Source organism: Macrotis lagotis, chromosome 1, assembly GCF_037893015.1.
Source record: "Macrotis lagotis isolate mMagLag1 chromosome 1, bilby.v1.9.chrom.fasta, whole genome shotgun sequence".
Classification (NCBI taxonomy): domain Eukaryota; kingdom Metazoa; phylum Chordata; class Mammalia; order Peramelemorphia; family Peramelidae; genus Macrotis; species Macrotis lagotis.
In genome coordinates, this window is record NC_133658.1 from 594,293,572 (window position 1) to 594,315,119 (window position 21,548).

The 21,548-nt window shown below is 37.7% G+C and overlaps 1 protein-coding gene and 1 pseudogene across 2 annotated transcripts in view; one reads left to right on the top strand and one right to left on the bottom strand.

Moving 5' to 3' along the window:
• The window catches only part of SPSB4 (splA/ryanodine receptor domain and SOCS box containing 4), a 169,688-nt gene extending 148,791 nt beyond the window's left edge, over positions 1-20,897 (top strand). For both annotated transcript variants that reach the window (XM_074214898.1, XM_074214899.1), the window contains exon 3: positions 19,238-20,897. In XM_074214898.1, coding sequence (XP_074070999.1) covers positions 19,238-19,365 — 128 coding nt within the window. In that variant the 3' untranslated portion in view covers positions 19,366-20,897. The remainder of the gene's footprint in view (positions 1-19,237) is intronic.
• LOC141507336 (BOS complex subunit TMEM147 pseudogene) lies at positions 15,644-16,331 on the bottom strand (annotated as a pseudogene).
• Positions 20,898-21,548: the final 651 nt, after the last annotated feature.

Genomic DNA, 21,548 nt, shown 5'->3' on the forward strand with positions numbered 1-21,548 from the left:
TTTTGGCATTTGGGGGGGCTTTTTTTGCTTGAGTATGCTTATTTGTTAGGGTTTTGTTTTTCTTTTCCAGTGGTAGCAGGTCGATTGGGGGGGGGCAGGGTAAAGAGGTAGGAATGGAGAGCAAGAAAAAGAGAATGAGAGAATTGGTTTTTGTTATTAAGAAAAATAAAATTTAAAAACAAATCGAACCTCTCTAGAAAGTTATTTTCTTTTAAGTTTCTGCTCCTTCTCCCAGAGCTATCTTTACATATTCAACCTTATCTATTGCTGTGGATTGACAGTCTCCTGCTAAAGGAATTTCAGATATCATAGAATAGGTGCTTCCTGCTGCATCAGCTAGGTGCACTAGATGAATTTTCACTGCATATTTCCAAGGTTCAAAGACAACCTTGAAACCTCTTTGCTTCTCTCAAAACCCCTTAGAGACCTATATTGTTCCATGGCCACAGAGCCTGGTTAAGGCTATGGTTAATCCAAAAGGATGAATTATTTGAAGTGAAAATTCAGGCAATGAGAGAGATTTGGAGGAATGAGAGACCTTCCCAGTCCCTCAGGTCACATAGTCAACCACCTGCTCTGGTGACTCTTCAAAGAGTTTTAGGACTGACATTCTCTCTATCCCTAGACTCTCTTGTGGTTTCCCCTCCATCCTCCCTCCCCCCTTGTTTCAGAGCTTCAACTGCAATTTTAAGGAATTTTAGATGCATTGTATTTTTATGACTCATTTGCAATCTCTTCACAAAGGGTTGCAATCAGTTTTGTGGCTTAGTTCTTCCAAGTTGAGTGAGATCACAAGACCCTAGAGAGTCAGATGAGAAAAATGAAACATAGAAATGGGGAGTCTTAAGTTATCAAAGCTCCCATAGCTAATACTAATTTAAGAACCAAGATTTGAACTTAGATCATTTGAATGCATTTAATACTATAGAATGATATCCTTTTTTTAACCTGCTATAGTTTTAGCACTAAAAGCTGAAGTTGTTCAGAGTCTGAAATCTTCATGCCCTCATGTCTTGGCATGATTAGTTCTAAAAAATAAGCAAAACAAGTTACCTACTTGGTATGTTTTAAGAAGTCCTGGCAGTTCCTTCTACCCTACCCCCTTCAAAAGTTTCCTCCTTCCAGATGCTAAAGTGTCTAAAATTCCACTCTGAAAGATTTATTCCTTTTTTGGTTAAGGCATAGGAAACCTCATTAGATTTTTTTTAATGCAAATTCCCCTTTGAAGAATAACAAGTTCAGTCATACTTTGGAGTGATTAATCTCCTAGGAGAGATTTAAGGGCATTACTGGATGAGGAGGCAGCCAGCTTAAGAGTGCTATAAGCACTTTGGATGCAAAACTTAGGGAAGGGAAGGTTAGGTGTAGGATATAACTATATAACTATGATCTCATTTGGTGATCACTTCAAAAAAACAACTTTCATAGTGTTTAGAATACCTCTATTACAATTCAGAGGAAATTTGTCCAGGAAAGGCAGGCTTATGGGAACAGTTTAATGGTGGCATTCTTTTGGGAGTAATCATTCAGCAGTATGTCAACCAGACTGGGAAGAGGACATTTTGTCATCCTTAATGGTGTGTGGAGAAACCCTGAAATAAAAAGTGAGCAGCAGAGACATGCATGGGAACACATTGAAATGACCAAAGGGGAAAAAAAAAAAAGACAAGTTGCATGTCCTTTAAAGACTATTATCTAGAAATCAGTAGGTGGGGCAAACAAGATTACTATAGGATTGTTCTCAATGCTAAAATCAATTTCCATCCTCTTTTAACTAATTTTTACTGAGCCTCCCCTATTTGCAAGCAACTTGCAAAGCAACATATCCCTGAATCTCTGCCCTAGAACCAGAACAAGCAAAATATCTAGAGTTTTGACTCATAGTATGGAATTTACTAGGTGAGCAGATTAAAAAAAAAATACAATCATAACTGAACTTTGTACCTTAGCAAAATTAGTTGAAATAGGAAAATATCAAGTAGTATACAACACCTCCTACACACACTTTTGTGCACTGCAAGTAAGCTCCCCAGCTTAGCCTTACCTTGCCACCTCACCTGCTGCTGTTTTTCCATCAGTGTTCTTGAGGTGTCCCACTTACATTAATTTCCCCACAAGCTGGTGTCCTACAGTTTCTTCCCTTATGAGACCTTGTGTCCAAAGATCTTTTTCTGAGGTCTCTTCTATCCATCTAAGTGAATGTCTTAAAGTTTATTAAAGAGCATCCTATTTGCACCAAGTACCTTTTGTAAGTTTTTCTTGCCCTGGATTTCACTACTTATGTTTCCTTTCTATTCTCAGGGAGCTTAGCTAGAACCTAGGCAAAGTAGAAAGTTAGCTAATAAGACAAGTCAGTGCCAGATGAATGGAGAAGGTAATAAGTTTTACCTAATTTAGAAAAGGGAGAGAGATCACCATAGATTGAAGTGGACTAAAAGGTTTCACATGAATATGGTGAGAATTGAAGTGAATTTTGATGGGTAGTATTGGGGAATCAGCTGAAAGGAAAGAGAGAGGTCACTGAGAATGCCCCGGAATACTTCCCCACCACAGTAGCTAATGTGTAAGATGGAGCTGGAGTCCTTATTCTTGCTCTTTTCTATCCCTGAATACTTAAGCATTGTACAACTATACAGTCTTCTGATTTGAAAGAGGTTAACAAATTTCACAGCCTGACAATCAGAAGTTCAACCTGCTATCTCTACAAAACTTCACCCCTTCGTTTAATAGAAATAATGTGGAGCTAAAATGAGTATCAATTTTATTGATCTTTGTTCCTCCTTCAGCACTATTGCTGGAGAAATGAGATGTATTAGCAGTTAATTTAAATCACTAGATTTAAAAACTGAGCACCTGCCCCTCCTTTTTTTTTTGGCTTATCTATCATCCTGCACCTTATTTTACTCTATAAAATTGTTTCTGTGAGATCGGGTTCTTAGTTGATATGATTCTAATTTAGAGGTGTCAAGCCAACCAGCCAGTCAATTAGGCACTGTAGCCAGGGAGTTAATGTGGCATTATCAAATTAAGATGTAATAGGGAAATGTCTAACAAAATAAACTACAACATACATAATGTATGATTTGTGATTTTCTAAGTGGGTATCATTCTACCTGAGATCCATTTCTGTTTGGGTTGATACCCCTGGATAGCATTGAGAGATATAGTTGAGCCCCAGGACCTGCCCTTAGTTCAAATCCGGCCTCAGACACTCTTTACCTAGCTGTGTGGCCTTGGGCAAGCCACTTGACCCCCACTGCCTTGCAAAAACTAAAAAAAAAAAAAAAAAAAACCATTACTCCTCTCAAAACATGTCAGTCAACAATCATTAATTAAATGTTTACTATACGCTAGACTTTGGAGATACAATTCTAGAAAAAAGGACAGTGGCTGTCCTCCAGGAATTTACCTTATATTGTAAGCTTATATTAAGGGGGAGCTGAAAAGGGTTAGGGTTGAGAAAGAGGAAATTAATCAAAAGGGGAGACTGATGAGGGGAATGATGGCTTAGTCTAGAGAATAGAGTCTGGTCTGTGCCCTTCCCCAAAAGAGGAAGTTCCAGGAAGATCTCACCAATAGGAAAAAGAGATTGTTAAAGTCCTAACACTAATGTTTTCAGAAAAACTTGGAAAGACTTATATAAACTGTTGTAAAGTGAAGTGAGCAGAATCAGAACATTATACACAGTCATAGCAATATTATCCAGTGATCAACTCTATGAGATTTGGCTTACTCTGATCAATATGATTACAAAGTTCTGATGATGAAAAATGCTGTCCAACTTCAGGGATAGAACTGATGGGGTCTGAGGATAGATTGAAGCATAATTTTAAAAATTTTATTTATTTTTCTTGCTTGGGGGGGATTTTTTTCTTTCACAAAGATGGATGATGTGGAAATATATTTTGCATAACTATACCTTGTAAATCTATATCAAATTGTTGCCTTCTCCATGAGGGAAGAAAAGGAATTTGGAACTCAAAATTTTTAAAAATGTTTAAAAATTTTTGAATATATTTGTGTGTGTTTGTGTGTGTGTGTGTGTTTACATTCACTAAATCTCACTGGCACTCCTAAACTTAACTAGTAGCAGCTCCTCTTCCCACCTCAAATACCCAAGGTCTTCAGTCTTTGATATCATTAAGAAAAATAACACCATTTTGGAAGATGACATATGTTTGTTGTTTTCAAACTTTCCCTGGTTGACTGAAAACTGCTGGTGATGAAAATAACCATGGGATTATCCAATTATTAACCAGTAAAGCGAGGACCCATATTTCTAGAGAGGGAGGGAAAGGTGTCAAAAAGGATAGAATAATTATAAAGTGTAGTTATAACTATAATAAAAAATTTAAAAACATAATATTCAGTTAGAAGTTGAATTATTTAAAATAATTTAAGGAGCTCACTATGTAGAGCAATCCTGATCTATTTTTGGTGCAAGGAACCCCTTTAAAATAAGGATTCTGGGGCAGCTAGGTGGTGCAGTGGATACAGCACCGGCTCTGGAGTTAGGAAGACCTAAGTTCAAATTCGGCCTCAGATACTTAATAATTACGTAGCTGTGTGATCTTGGGCCAGCCACCTAATCCCATTTTTTTTTAGTTTCTATTTGGTGAGTTTGGGTTTCCACTTACTGTTTTGAGTTCTTAAAGGGGAGCCCTCCTGTGCCAAAGTTCACACCATCAAATATACTCACAGGCACATATACTACTTTTTAGACTTCATATCCGTAGCTTCAGATGTCCACCTACTCCAGCAAATTATGTATTACTAGCCAGTACAGATTGTTCTCACTTTACATAAATTATTTTGCATGAATTTACATAAATCACACAATTACCCCAATTTGACCTTAGCTTCTGAAAGAAAGCCATATTCCAAGAAAACAGCTATGTTAATTTTACTGTACTCTTTACTGTGCTCTCTCTGTTTCTCCCCCTCCCCTATCCCTACCCCACCCTCCCCCCAAAAAACGTTAAAAAAAAAACCCTATGAAGTGAAAGCAGAAAATGAACCCATGAAGGGAATCATGGAGAGATTACCATCAGGGCTGCCACAAGATAGGAGGCTTGACTTGAGACAACTCTAGCATTGCCCGGGTATTCAGGCCCCAATGTATCTTGTTTTTTGTCCATCAGCTAGCTCCTTAGTAATGAGTGTGTGTCCCACCAATGTTGGTTGTCCTTTCTGCCCCCATGTGTCTGTCTCTCTGTCTCTGTCTGTCTCTCTCTCTCTCTCTCTCTGTCACACACACACACACACACACAGAAATCATTTTACATAGAAATCTGCCAATAATTTGCTTTTGTAAAGCAAAAATTGTCTAAATTCCTAACAATGTCTTGCATTTGTATCATGCAGCATCTCATTTGATTCTTACAACAGCCCTGTGAGGCAGGTCAAAGCAATAAATTGATGACAGGGTTAGAACTAAAATCCAGACTTAAGCAATATTTTAAAGTGGAAAGCATTCTGGACCAGGAGTTCAGGAGACCTAAATTCTAGTTTCAGCTCTGACACTTAACTCACTGTATAACCTTGGACAAGACAATTCCATCTGTGGGACAAGGTTGGATTGAACTAGATGATTACTGTTCTAAAATTCTGTAATTTACTGTATGATTCACAGTCAAATATTTTTTCAGTTATGTCATGTTGTCTTGATATAGGGCATTTAAAGCATACATGCAATTCCTAATAGATGATTATTTCATGCTAGGCTAATAGACAGAAGCCCTTTACAACCTGGCCCCTTCCTGACTTTCCCCATCAAGGTTTTGATATATCTTGAGTAGGCATAAGAAATTAAATGGGAATTTTTTGGAAGTTTTGCAGAAGCTACAGACAACAAAGAAAAGGTTTAAAAGCTCAGAAATGCATAAAGTATGTATGAAGTATTTATAATATCAATTTTTTAACTCCATGATAATTCAGGTTTCTCCTCTGATACAAAGGGATGGTCAAAATAATTTTACTCAGATTTTCTAGATTGAGGTGGCATCATGCCCCCAGCCACCAAGATGTGAAAAGGATAAATGTACTTCTTCTACATATGATCTAGAGGTACTGTACTCTTGCTCTTGTACCCTTTAAGATATCTTAAATCTTCTCTTCTGTAGGAGTTTTTTCCTGATACTCCTGAAGCTAGGACTTTCCCTCTAAAATTATTTTATGTATATTTTAGTATGCTATACTATACTTTAATATTCTATACAGAAATCTATACAGATGATCATCTCCCCCATTAGAACCTGTTTTTGTCTTTCTTTGTATCTTCAGTATTTAATTCAAGGTCTGGCACCATGTACTAAGTGAGTGCTTAACTGGTTCCATCATATAGCCCGACCTTTCAAAACTAACTTTGAAAATATTAAATACTACAATATATAGTTTTTTTCAGTAGGGAAAATCTCTACTGAAGCAAAAATAGTTAATGTTTCCTAAATTTTCCCAGATAACATCTAATCCAACTCCCTTAGAATTAAGGAAATGGAGTCCCAAAGAGAGTAAATGATTTGTTTAAGGTCACCAAAGTCACATAGCTACTCAGTATTAGAGGTGGGTCTTAAAGGAAAATCTTCCTGACTCTTAAGCCCCATTTTGTAATTACCAAACTTGCCTGCCTCTTTTCTGAATTCATCCCTGGAGGCAATGTGACCTTCTATGTGACCTTGAATCTGGCACTTTTGCCAGACTGTTATAAGGAATATGTGATATTCTAAGTGGCATAATAGTTTAAATACTGAATTTAGAGTAAGGAAGACAAGACTTAAGATTCACCTGAAACTTATTCACTGTGTGATATTTGTGACCTTGGGAAAGCCACTTAACCTCTGTCAGCGTCATTTTCCTCAACCATGCAATGGAGATAAAGATAATTATAATAAAAATCTTAACATGATGCTTATAAGGATCAGATGACATAATTTGGTAAAAATGCTTTGTAAACCTTAAAACACTATAGAGGTAAGTTATTATTATACTTAAGAGTGGATTATAGGTGCTCAGTGCTTTAACTTTTTCATCAATCAAATAGGGATTCTTCTGCTTCCTTCACTAGCATGGTATCAGAATCAAATGATGTGGTATGGGTTACTTATTGCCTTGAAACTTTAAATTCCTGTACAGTTATGGAAGCAGCTAAGGTGGCTCATTGGATAGAACACTGGAAGTGGATTCTGGAAGGCTTCAATTCAAATGTAACCTCAGGCACTTACTAGCTGTGTGACTCCAGCTAGGCAAGTCCCTTTTGCCTCTGTGTCCTCATCTGTGAAACTGAGATAATTATCATATCTACTTATCAGGGTTATTATGATAGGATCAAATGAGATAACAATTGTAAAATACCTATCAACAGTATCTTGAACATGGCAAGTTCAATATAAATATCAAGTATTTTTATTAATTATTTTATACATGAGAAAATTGAAGTTTAGAGTAACATGTTCAAGGTCACATATAAAATAAGAGTCAAGGGCAGACTTTAAAGTCATGTCCTCTGAATCTAAAGTCAGTTCTTTTTCTATCTCATCTAATTCCTATATAAATTGTGTGCACACAATTACTTCATCTACAAGAGACCTCATCATCTTGAGTTTAATTAAACTTTTTTTTCCATACTTCTCTCTCCTCTTTCACCTCTTAGTATGTGATTTTTCCCCTAGGGATAAATCTCAGAATGCCTGTATGCTCAAATGTTGCAACTTGTTTCCTCCTCATGAGACTTAGATACATTTCCCCTACATTATAGAAGAAAATATTATTTTACATACACCAATCAGCTTTCTGATTTCTCTTCGGTTTGATTAGATTTCTTTTCCACTTAAGGCATGGGATCATATTTATAAGGTAATTGCAAAATAAAATGCAGCTTAGTTCAGATAGTATTAATAATTAATCCCCTCAAGTGATCACATTATTTAGATTCCCATTCCATAATTCCATTGGGCTGGAACCAATTGCCATATTTTATAGAATTATAAATCTGATCACTTTAAGGGACTCATTATTCATACTAAAGGGGACCTAACTGTAATCCTTAAATAAACAGCATACATTATATATCCTTTCTTTAAAAATAGAAGCAAAAATGGGATTGGACAGCTTGATTCCCCCCCCCCCCAAATTTAGCAAATTTTAGGGTTATTTTCAAAAGTCAAACTAGGGGGCAGCTAGGTGGTATAGTAGATAAAGCACTGGCCTTGAAGTCAGGAGTACCAGGGTTCAAATCCAGTCTCAGACACTTAATTACCAAGCTCTGTGGCCTTGGGCAAGCCACTTAACCCTGTTTGCCTTGCAAAAACCTAAAAATAAAAAATAAAGTCAAACTAGATCCCATACAACCAACACTTGTCACTACTGGGGATAGTTGATAAAATATGGCATTGCCTTTGAAGGTCATAACTTAGGGAGGTATTCATCAAATGTAGTGTCCAAAAACCAACATCCTTAGGAATGAATGTAGAAAATGAAGAAAATAGGACTCATTTGAAATAAAAATTCTGGGGTTTTTTTTCGTTTTAAAAAATAAATCACATTTTAAGATCATGTTCTGATTTATTCTTGGTTCACAAATTAAGTTATTTATAGGGTCATAGTTATGAGGTACTTTAAAGGTCATTGAATCCAACAGCTTCCGTTTGCAGATGAGGAGATGGAGATTAGAGGAGGGGGTTCAGTGACTTGCTCTATCAAGGTCATACACCTATAAATGTCTAAGGAAGGATTTGAACTCCCAGGTCTTTCACACTCCAAGTTCACCAATCACTGTACCCTAATCACTATTACACCACTGCCTTTCAGAACTTTTTCATTTTTTGTTGATATTTTATTTTGTTTTTACAATTTCATGATATGAAAGTTTTTTTCATATTCATCCACTTGCAGATAGTGTTACACATTTTTCTTCCACCTTCCCTTCCCCCCCTCCCATCAGTGTTATACAGTCTAATGAATGTTATACATGTAATTTTCATGTACATTTGTGTCAACATATTTACATATTAGTCATTTTGTGTATGAGTAATTAGAACTAAGGACAAAGAAAGAAAACATGAGATAGGAAGAAAAAACAAAAGAGAATTTTTTTTTTTAGGTTTTTGCAAGGCAAACGGGGTTAAGTGGCTTGCTCAAGGCCAACACAGCTAGGTAATTATTATGTGTCTGAGGCTGGATTTGAACTCGGGTACTCCTGACTCCAGGGCTGGTGTTCTATCCACTGTGTCACCTAGCTGCCCCTATATGAGAAATTTTTTAAAAAGTGAACATAGTGTTCATTCAGATCAACTCACAATGTTACTGTTGATGTGTACAATATTCTCTTGGCTCTGTTCTGTTCATTCAGCATCAGCTCATGTAATTCTTTCCATACTTCTCTAGGGTCAAACCATTCTTGGTTTCTTATAGAACAAGTAGTACTCCTTAACATTCATATACCATAACTTGTTCAGTCATTCATTGATGGGCATCCCCTTCAATTTCCAATATTTCAGAACCTTTTCTTCATCACATGGATTTTAATTATCAATCACCACCACTGACCCCATCTTGGTATTAAAATACTAATTGATTACATGCCCCATACTATTCTCTGACAGGTAGAAAGTCCCTATCCCCATCCTAACTCACATTGTCTCTCTAGCTACTTTCAGAAAGCTCATCACCAGACTCACAAACTCCACTATAAAATAGCTATTTTATTGCCTGTGGATCCTATCTTCCAAAAATATCTCAAAAGATCTGAAAGCCCAAAATATGGGAAAAGTAAGGAGGGAGGGAAGAGCAATCAGATAGCTGTCACATAGGTGATTAGGTGGCTTGGTAGTAAAGTTAAACTTGGAATAAGGATAAGCTGAGTTCAAATCTGGCCTCAGACAATTGCTAGCTTTTGAGCTTTGCCTAACAGTGCTTACCTCAAAGGGTTGTTGTTAAGATCATATCAAATGAGACACATGGAAAACACTTTGCAATATGAATCTAGCTTCTTCTTTAATACTATGTATTTTCTGTTATTCATAAAATTCGTTACTCTGACACAGGGATCATAGACTTTACCAGACTGCCAAACTCCATGATATAAAAAGGGTAAGGAACCTCTGCATCATAGAAATGCTTTACTAGAAGACCACATCATTCATCATGACTGAGCTTCCCAGGGTGTAACATGGGGTACCAGCTGTTGCTCTTAAAATCTGAAAATATTTCAGATTTGTAGAAGCAAAGCCAGACAAAAGATCCATAATAAAAGATGGTACCCACCTCTTGAAAAGTGATTCTGGATGCAGAGTCATTTTTCTTTTTTTTTTGGACATTACCGATGCAGGAATTTGTTTTGCTTGTCTATTCCTATTTATTACAAGGGTTTTGTTTTTCATTTCCCCCAGTCAAGGGAAGTAGAATCTAGAGAAAAATAGATTTTATTCATTTAATTTTTTTTAAAAACAAAGAATCAAAGCTAGAGATGACTGAGAATAGGATTGGTCACTCTCCAAGGACTCTTTTCTGTCTGGTCCACTCAGAGGAAGGATCCTAAATGCGGCTTAGAACATTACACAATTGCCTTTTTAAAAAATAGGTTTCATAAAGATTGGCTTCTGCTTAGAAAATATAAAAGGCAACCAAAATGACATATCTATTTACAGCCTGTGTTCATTAAATAGGACCTCAGTTCACTAATGCTTCCACCAAATCCCAGGGAAGTCAGGTTTTGTCGATTTCCACCAACAGCTGGTTGGCAGCAATCAATAATGTATACCCTGCCTTTCATAAAGCAAAAAGGTACATCAATAAAGCAAGTTGTATGAAAAGTCTGACCCCTTTGGAAGCAGAAAGGAGACCTCAGGGATCTCTGAATGAATAATTCAGAAAGCAAAATTCCCTCCCTCTGCTTTGATGATGCCAAAATGAATCAGTGGTTAAGTAAGTGAAATAAGAAACCGAATGTATTTTGGCATAATGAACCCACCATCTAGTAATTATAGTAGTTTTTAATTTTATAATTATTATACCTATCCTTCAATGCTAACTCAAGTTTTGCCTCCTCATTGAAGCCTTTTGCACTTTTTTGTTCATAAAAATCTCTTCCTCTAAACTCTTAACACTAATGGAAATTACCAGTGATTTACTAGACATTCTACTGCCTATAACATCTCTTGTATTATTTTATACAAACCACTTAACTTTTCATTTATATAGTTTTGTTCCATCTCCTTTATTTGATAAGCTCCCAAGGACAAGGACTAAATTCATTCTTTCTCACAGCAAAATGCTAAGCACATAGTACATAACTGAATAAATTTTTGTTGAATTGAATAATATAGTATTTTAATTTTAGTCAACTCATTATAGGCAATTATAACCCCTCAATGCCCAGGACAACCCTTCAAGTCTTTTAAGTTGCTGATCTGCATTGGAAGAAAGTTTCTTCATGGGTAAACTAGTCTTATTAATCCAGAGGAAGCTAGAGTTTGTAGTCAAGAATATCTGAATTCAAATCCAGGTTCAGACACTTGCTAGATGTGTGGCCCTAGACAAAGTCACTTGACCTCTTTCAATCTCAGTTTCCTGATCTATAGAATGGGCATAATAAAACATCTGCCTCACAAGGTGGTTTTGTGTTCAAATGAGTTAATTTTTGTTCCTTGTTATATTTAAGTGTTATACAAGTGCTGGTCAATAAACTTATCCAGGGCATAGTTGGTGTACAAACTGGGAAGCATTCAGTTCATATCTTTCTTAGCTCAGAATATTCTTACTGGCCCCAGTGACTAAAGGTCAGGAATTCTAGCCCAAGATGTGCCAAACTAACTAGTTTTTCTTCTTCTTCTTTTTTTTTTTTTTTATTTTTACCTTGGGTGTTTAAATATCTCTCTTTGGGCCTCAATTTTCTTTCCTGTAAAATGAGGGAATTGCCCCATCCATCCTTAATAGTCTTAGATTCTGATGCTATGATGGGCTATGTGGGTTTCAAGAAGCTCGATCCTACAATTTAAAAAGCATTTCTAAACCCTAATACTGTTGGGTGAGTCGGGACTCTTATCTTCACATTGGCAGGACAATAAGTGATTAACTAGAAACTTGAAAATCTTAACTAGAAACAATCTAAGAAGTTAAAAAATATTTGTTTCTTTAAGCAACCAGGGATGAATTTTTGACATCAGCTAGGCATTTTTCTAAACTAAACTCAGAAAAGTAGAAGTATCAAAAGAAGAGAGCTTAGAAAGAAACTTAACCTGTGGGTCTCAAGCATTTCCAAGGGGAAGAGGTACTATGGTCATTCAGCAGGAGCACCCTTAGTCAGCCCATGAGTCATTTTCAGAATCTAAATAATTTTTTTTAAGGCACCTTCATATAGATTTCTCCTTTGATTCTTACAGTGACTTCATGGAAAGGTATCATTTTTCCAATTTTACAGGTGGATAAACCAAGAACCCACTTTTTTAATCCTTTTTTTTCCATCCTTCCATACACACACCCTACTTCATAGTTCCTACTATCTTTACAGTGTGATGTAGTCAAACACTCAGCTAGCAGTCAGGAGATCTTTGTTCCCTGTCTGACAGTACAACCCTTGGAAGCTGCTTCTTAGTTAGTTTCTAGCATAGCGTATTGTGCATAATAACTCATTTAATGGAAGTCTCCGCTTTAGTATGACAAGCATTTATTTTCATTCAGATTCTTCAACTATCAAAAGATGATCTCAAAGGACACGTACCCTAGAATCCTCAAATTAGAAGGGAACTCAGAAGCTGCTTATTCCATTCCCACCCCTCACCCCTTTATATACTAAAGAATGCCACCTCCAACTGTCATACAGGCATGAAAAGATAATTAAAAATAAGAAAGCAAGTGAGTGGTGCAGTTCACTTGACAGAAGAGAAGACTGAGGCAAACAGGATTATGTGACTTACCCAGGGTCATGCAATTAGTATATGTCTGAGGCCAGATTTGAACTTCCTTCAGACCCACCACTCTATCCACTTATGCCATCTAGCTGCCTGAATACTTTTTCCACCTGGAATTCTCTTTTCTTGTCAATTCATAGAAGACTGCTTGACCTTGGAATCCAGAAGACCTAGATCCACCTATGTGACCTTGGGCAATTCAACCTCTCTTGACTTCAGTTTCCTCATCTGTAAAATGAGCAGATTGGATGTAATGTCTTTTGCACTAAACCTATAAGTCTATAATCCTCCCTCTTTTTTATATTTTATTTTAATTTTTAAAATAAAACAAATACTTCTATATCATAGAATTTAAAAAAATGATTGTACTTGAAACTGCAAATCTATTATACACTACCTTTTAAATGTATTATAAAGTTATCAAGTAAATTTCTTTTTTTTTCCCCCTCTTTCAAAACTTGTTCTCAGGAAGGAATCTGATCAGAATCATTTACTCAGTCTTTATCCTCTCCCAGGAGGATTTGCATTTTCCTCTTTATCTCTAACCACAAAATGGAAAAATTTAGAATTACAGTTTTACAATGATATTTCAAGAGACACTTTTAGTTCAATTCTTCATGGTACAGATAACACCACTGAAAGCCAGGGAGGGGAAATTGATTTGCCCAAGTTCACATCTGGGAAAGGCAAGTCCTCTGATTCAAAATTCAGCACTCTTTTCACTGTACCTCTCGCCCTCTTGGTAGTCAAAGAATTCTAGGTACCAATGAACAGGGGTGACTTCTCATTACCCTCAGCATGTCCAGGGGACTGAATGTTCACTCCACCTAAATAAAAGGCCAGTCCTACCTACCTGAAGGTCTTCAAGGTGTGGGTGAACTCTGACCAAATATCGAGAAAGATCAATTTTAATTGGTTGCAAAGATATAGTGAAAAGAACTCATCTTATGTCCAGCTCCATCTAACTGCTGCCTAAGATCTATTACCTGGAGAGTGGTTTTGCTTTTGTCTGAGTGCAAATATCTCTGCATGTTCAAAAAAAAAAAGAGAGAGAAAAGTCCTTAGAAGGCAATGGTCTCCCTCAGCCTCTTTCAGACACTTTGAGTCTGGAGCCTAAAAGGAAACCTTAGGTTTCCTGTGAAAACATGCTTGTTGAACTGAGGATTCTAATTCTGAATTCTCCCACATAATTTTTGAAATGGAGATAGAAGATCGCTTCGAAACATTGGCAGAATGTTTTCTCCATATCAGGCTGAGGATGGGAAGATTGGAGTAAGCCATGAGAATTATCTGTTGGATTTCTAAGATGTAATAACATGATCTGTAATTTTCTAATAGCCTAGGAAAGACATTTACCTATATTAGTATGAGGAATAGTGGCTCATGTGGTTTTAGAGGCAGATGATCTAAGTTGAATCTGTTTAATCTTTGGTCATCCATTTATACACTCTGTGCCTCAGTTTCCACATCTCTAAAAGAAGTGGTTAAAATGGTCCCTATCCAGGGTCCTTCCACCTCTAAATCTGTGAACAAATGAATTCCATTTAACCCCTTGGCTCTTCCTACAGACACAGGATTAGTGTCTTCTAGAAAACAAAATCCTAGTTTCATAGAATGATAGAGCTGATAAGGTTCTCAGAGATCATTTAGTTTGAATCCTCATTTTACAGATGAAGAAACTGAGACTCAAAGAGGTGATTGATTGTGCTCTAAGTCCCACAGCTAGTGAGTGGAATTGGAAAATTCCAATCTAACTCTTCTGATTGCAGATTGATTGCTCTTTCCATTACTCTACCATGCCTTAAAAAAAAAAGAGTCCTAATATTATTTTACTGTTAGGCTTGCCTGTCACACAAATGATCGATAAACATTCAGTTCCTGGGGCAGCTAGGTAGGGCAGTGGATAGAGCACTGGCCCTGAAGTCAGGAGGACAGAAGTTCAAATCCAGCCTCAGACATTTGACTCTTAATAGCTGTGTGACCTTGGGCAAGTCACTGGACTCCAGAGGAAAAAAAATGAGGCTGGTGTCTTAGCACAGCACCTCCTTACTCAAATTCAATTCAGCATGGTCTTCTTCAAAATGAAGAACAAAAAAAAAAAACCCGAGCAAACCAATTTCACTGGTTCAGGAAACTTCCAGTGAAGAAATACAACGGTTTTCTGTAATCTTTACACTTCAGGAGGTATGGATCTTTTTTTTTTGGGGGGGGGGTCAGGATATTAGCTGGACTGCCAAGATTTGGGGGGGGCGGAATCACAGGAGACTGAAGGCCATAGGATTGATTTCATCAACATCAGTTTTCATGGTTATTGGTTTTGCCTACAGGACTAGTTTATAAAGTCTCTAGCTATATACAATGAATGTATCTGATAAATAGTTTAATATAATTTGACAAGACAATAATATCAGTCTTTGGAAGCTCAGATAACTGAGTGGAAACAGAAGGGGTAAGGGTGGTGTGTACCCAAAAATATAAAAACAAACCATGCTGAGTCCAAGGTGAAGCCATCCATCATTGATTTTTGCTTTATATGTGAGCAACTATATAGCAAATTCTATAGCTAAATATTTGTATTTGCCTTATATCTTTTTCCTTGCCTCTAATCTCCTTTTCTCAACCCTACTCTTCTTTTTTATTTTTTTTAAGTAGGAAAAAACCCCAAAAGAACCCTTTAATTCTAAAGAGAGGGACTAAGCCCAGGTGTTGAGGCCCCAGGAAGAGGTTAGGAGAGAGGGTCAGTTGTTGTGTACAGGAGTTACAAAGAGACTGAGGGAACTCAGCTCAAGGACGCCAGTCATCACTACTCAGACAAGTAGGGCCGTCCAACTGCCCAGGGAGAAGAGGTGGACAAAAGCCTCCAGGATAAAGGCTTTGTAGACGCTGATTCCCAGAAGGAGAGTCAATGGGGGGTGGAAGTTCCGTGGCAGGTTGTATCAAGTGAACATCCACACCAGGGCAGAGACTGCAATGTAGTGGATCAAGCTGATGTTGGAATCAATGCTCATCTGGATGTATTTCCAACTGAACTCGATGCCCCAAGCCCCACCCCAGAGAAGGATACAGCGGGACATGATGAGTTCTGCCATGGCCCACCCCAGGGCTGCCACCATCACCTTGTACTCACCCTTCCCTGCATTCCGAGACATGACAAGGTGAAGGCCCACCAGGTCCCCCAGGTCCACAGTTGCCTTCATGAACTCCCCTATGAAATCATAGATAGCAGCTCCACCTTCCCACATGGGGAAGAAGGTCGTGAGAAACAGCATCTTGTAGAGCTGTACAAAGAGATAGGTGGTTCCCGCCTGCACACATTTCCAGAAAGCTTTGTACTCTGACAGGCCACTGTACTTGTATGTGATGAAGTAGGGGAAGTATGCCAAGGCAAAGCAATTGCCAAAGTGGAAGAAGGTCATGGTGGGCCTTCGGCTGGCCCTCAGGGCACTGGAGTGGCAGAACTTCTTTCCTCCTGTGCATGAACCCTACTCTTCTTTTTTTAAAAGGTTTTTGCAAGGCAATGGGGTTAAGTGACTTGCCTAAGGCCACACAGCTAGGTAATTAAGTGTCTGGGGCCAAATTTGAACTCAAAGGTACTCCTGACTCCAGGGCCAGTGCTCTATCCACTGCCCCACCTACTGGCCCCACCCCTACTCTTCTTGCTTTATCTCTATGGTGCAGCTGAATTTGGAATCAAGACCTGATTGCCAATTCGAGATACTAAATGCAGGTGTGACCTTGGGCAAGTTACTTCCTAGATTTTGGTTTCCTCATCTGTAAAAAAGAAAGGATTAGACTAAATGTTCTCTGGGGTCACTTCCTAGCTTTGAATCTATAATCCTGTGATCATTTAATATACTTTTTTGGGTTGAGGAGGAGCTTAAGAGGCAGTAGGGTTTAAGTGACTTGCCCAAGGTCACACAGCTATTAAGTATCAAGTATCAAATCTGAACTCAGGTTGGTGCTCTATCCTCTGTGCCACCTTACCTTCCCTTCCCCTACCCACTTCCTTCCTTTCTAAGACACAAAATGGAATGAGAGCTGGATTCCAAACCTAGATCCACATTTATTCTGTGATGTTGAAAATCACTTAAATTTCCTGGACTTCAATATCTTCATCTGTAAAGAGAAGATGGATTAGACGCTTTTAAGATTTTATGCATTTTGGATTTGTTAATTGCATCATAAAAACTGAAAGAGTTCTTAAACATAATCTAGCCTTATCTCCTTATTTTACAGCTGAGAAAACTGAAATAAGTAGCAGAGTCAGAATCTGAAACCATGCCTTGTAACACTAAATTCAGGATTTTCTCCCACTTAAATACCCAGCAGGAAAATTGTTTTTTAGAATGGAACTCCTGCCAGAGAAGTCAAATGTTCTCCTTCTGATCAGATTGCTCACATCTCAGTCTCAATACTCTGCAGTTCTGAAGGGAGTTTCAAGACTGAGAAAAGAGAGGAAATCAGCTAATATTTTGCCTTAGAAAAACAACAGGCTGAATTCTTGAAGTTTTGCAGCTGTTCTAAGAGCTTAAGGGCTTTCTTTATTTGCTTCTGTTGTTAAGCATTTACCATTTAGAAGTCCCTTCAGGAGCAAGAGAGATGATTTATGCTTCACATTTAAAACTAAAGACCTGTTTCCAACTTTTTTTAGCTCTAGATTAATTTTAATGACTGCAGGAGTACTTCGAACGAAAGCAGTTAACTTTTACCTCCCTCTGGTTTCTCAGTAGTTGTTTGACTGATATAGAGTTGTATTAATTGAGTAGTTGAGTTGGATTGTGTCTTTATATTTGACAAAAATGGGAGAGGAAGACAGTGAGAGACTGGAAACAGAATGCAGAGAGGCAAAAACCAGGAACTGAGAATCAGGAGACCCGGGAATCTAGTCAATAAAAATCTTAGACAACTAATAGTGCCCAGGAGGAAGGGATGATCGGCAATAACAAATGTATCAGAGGGCTTGAGAATTGGTGATATAGGACTGTCCTTGAAAAAAAACATGAGACTGGATGTAGAGAAAAAGGGCTAAAGATATGGATAAATGAGGAAGTGAGTTATCTTCATAGATCTAGGAGCTGCTGTTGTTTTTGTCCTTTCTTGAAGACCATAACATCAGGGAGATGATGCCATGACATGGACATGAATTGGATTTGAGTGAGGGATACTATGCTAAATCATCAACCTCACTTTCTCCTTCAAAGCCATCTGGGTCCAGTGATCAGATATGGATCAGGATGACTGGAGATGGCCCTGGATGTGAGGCACTCAGAGTTGAGTGACTTGCCCAAGGTCACATAGCTAGTATTAAGTGTCTGACCTCAAATTTGATCTCAGGTCCTCTGGACTCCTGGATGGACTCCTGGGCTGGGGCACTGTCCACAGCACTACCTAACTGATAAGGAATTGATAAGATTAAAAGGTGGGGGGGGGGGCAGGGGGAGGGGAATAGAGGGGAGAGAAGCCCTGGAACAGAGCCTTATAGAACAACCACCATTCAGCAGTGATCAGCCAGCATTGACTGAGAAGGAATAGTCAGGTAGGAGGAAAACAAGGAAAGAGCAATGTCATGAAGAACTAGGTCAGTCATAAATGATCATTGTACAATGTTGCTGTTATTGTGTACAATATTCTCCTAGTTCTACTCATTTCACTTTGTATCAGTTCATGTAAGTCTTTCCAAATTTTTCATATAACACAGTATTCCATTGTATTCATATAACACGACTTATTCAGTCATGCTCCAATTATTGGGCAATCCCTTAACTTCTTGTGGGGGCAAAGAATGCACATTAAGAAGTGTACCTCCTGGCAGGGGTTGAGGAATACAGGTGTATATTATTGAATATACTTTCAGAATCAGTTATTTGTATCATTGCCTTTGCTAAGCTACTTTTTGGGGTGTTTTTGGAAATAAAGGTACTATACAATTAAAATAGTTGAATATAATTTTTTTTAAGAATTAATGCACAATGAAGTAAATTTATACTCAGAAGACTGGGTTAAAATCTTGGCTCTCCAATTTGCTGTGATTTAAATGATGTTACATCATTCCCTAGATCTCAAGTTCTCAACTGTAAAATTAGGGTGTTGGGTTATATAACCCATGAAGTCTTTCCTAGCTCTGTATCTGATTCTATAGTCCTATGTATGATAAGAGCAAAGGCACAGGAAGACAGCAACAAACATGACATAAGAATGAACTTTCCTCCTCTCTTCCCTTCAGCCTTTTCATTATTAAATGGGCCTTGCTGCATCTCTCCTCATAGGTGGTGGTAATATATCTAAATACTGCAATGCCAGTGGTGATATTGAATCTCTCTTTTATGTTTCAGCTGAGCCCCTGCCCCTAATGGACCTCTGCCGAAGATCAATTCGATTTGCCCTTGGTCGGGAACGCCTGCATGAAATAGAATTGCTGCCTTTGCCTCAGTCTCTGAAAAACTATCTCCAATATCAGTAAGAAGTTTGAAGCCCTTCTGGACTCAAAATAGACTAAAGCAATGCATCTGGCACAATGAATTGTTTACATCAGAAGCAAAGTCTCAGTGGACACTTGATCATAATTTAATTTAAAATTTTATATATATATATATGTATATATATATATATATATAAATATACATGTATGTGGGGCATTCCCCCCCCTTAAATCAGTTCAACTGGACATTGTGGGAGGTGATAGATAATGTGAATGATCTGGATTCATTATTTACTTTGGAAATAAATGCAAGTTGCCAACAGTGTTTGCCATCCTCAAAGGTGACCTCTAAAGCTGGACATCTCAATAAAGAACCTAGAGAAACCAGTTTGCTCCCTGCCTTGGGGCTTTACCTACCCAACCAAGACAGGGATGCTATCAGTGTATTGATTAAAAAGCATATTTTTAATTCAAAAGAATGAATAAAACATTTAGGCAGAAGACTTTCTATCCTGTGCCCCGTTTTCAAATATATTGAGGGTGATTGTACAGAGCGGGAACAAAAAAAAAAAAACCAATTGCCTTTGCATAATGGATGATGAAAGTAGTTAAGTGCCAGTGTTCTAGTTATTCCCAAGCCTAGACCAATTCCTTCCTAGCTCTGCATAATTTGTAAGGAGGACTGGTCACTATTTAGAGACTCAATTGCAGTCCCTCTCAAAGGACCTAAAGGGCTAGCCCTCAACAAAATCATTAAGGTGGCAAATTATTTTTGGTAGCCATTCCCCCTTTTATTTTTCTCTTTCCTTTTATTTCTCATTTTTGAACAGCCTCTCCCTCTATTTAAATACCAATCCCCTATCCATCTCTTCTCTAGCAACCCCCCCCCCCCCCAGACCAGTCAAAGAGGAAAGAGCTAATAAACTCAACCTCATTATGTTCCTCCACTTGGGGGAGTTTGAATTTTAAAAAGGAACCTGAGTAGGGCAATTCTGAACTCAAAGGAAAAAATGGTGGAATTTCAACCTTGGCAACTGTTGGGGTTAATATTTGGAGGCAAGAATGGGAGGATGGGCCTTTTCTAAACTCTCAAATCACCCTCCCTCACATCCCCCTGCCAAGGCAGGTGACTTGCCTCTTAAACATAGGGCCAGTCTTGAAATCACATATCATTATTAGAGCAAAGTATTATTTTTTACTTTAGGTGAACTCTAAATTCTCAGCCCCAATTTCTAACATACACCAAAAGAATGTGTGCTCTATTGTTTATTTTTCTGTTTGTGAACCTTGGGCCCCTTGTAACTAGAAGGGTGGAATGTTTAAGGTATCATCCTTTATTTTCCAAACTCAGTCCATATATATATATATTATACATATTATATATATATTTTTAAAATGCTGCTTCCTATTTGCATTTCTTACATGTTTCAAATTATCTGCCTGGTCTAGTTTTTAACTGGAAATTGTTGTAATGGCAGGATGTCAGATATTCAGACGGAACTGCCTTCAGCGTTTTTAATGTGAATTTACAGATGAATGAGGAGCATTTCTAATAAAGTCTGCTGTTAAGTCTGTCAGTTGTTCCTTGTGTGGGCATAGCACCAGAAAAGGCATTTTGGTTGACTTAGCTGGTTAGAACTCAGTGATAATAATAAAGGAGTTGATCTCCTTTCAAGTCAGTTAGCTTTGTTCCATTCAGTGTCTACACAAAATCTCAAGTCCGGGGTGCCATCATTTCCTAACCCTTATGCCTCTCCCAGAACCTGAGTCAAACTTGCTAAAGTTTGGCTTCATGAGGAAAAGATTTCATATCAATTACATAGTAAAATCATCCCTGCTATAAGGAAAATAATTCAAAGTGCATTCCCTGTTGATTATGGATCAGAAGCATTTAAGTATATAATTATTTTTTAAAATTTATTTTTATTAAAGATATTATTTGAGTTTTACAATCCCCCCCATCTTACGGCCCTCCCCCACGGAAAGCAATCTGTCAGTCTTTACTTTGTTTCCATGTTGTACCTTGATCCAAATTGGGTGTGATGAGAGAGAAATCATATCCTTAAAGAAGAAACAAGAAGTCTAAGCGGTAACAAGATCAGACAATAACATATCTGATTTTTTTTCCCAAATTAAAGGGAATAGTCCTTGAACTTTGTTCAAACTCCACAGCTCCTTATCTGGATACAGATGGCACTCTCCTTTGTCCCTGATTGTTGCACTGA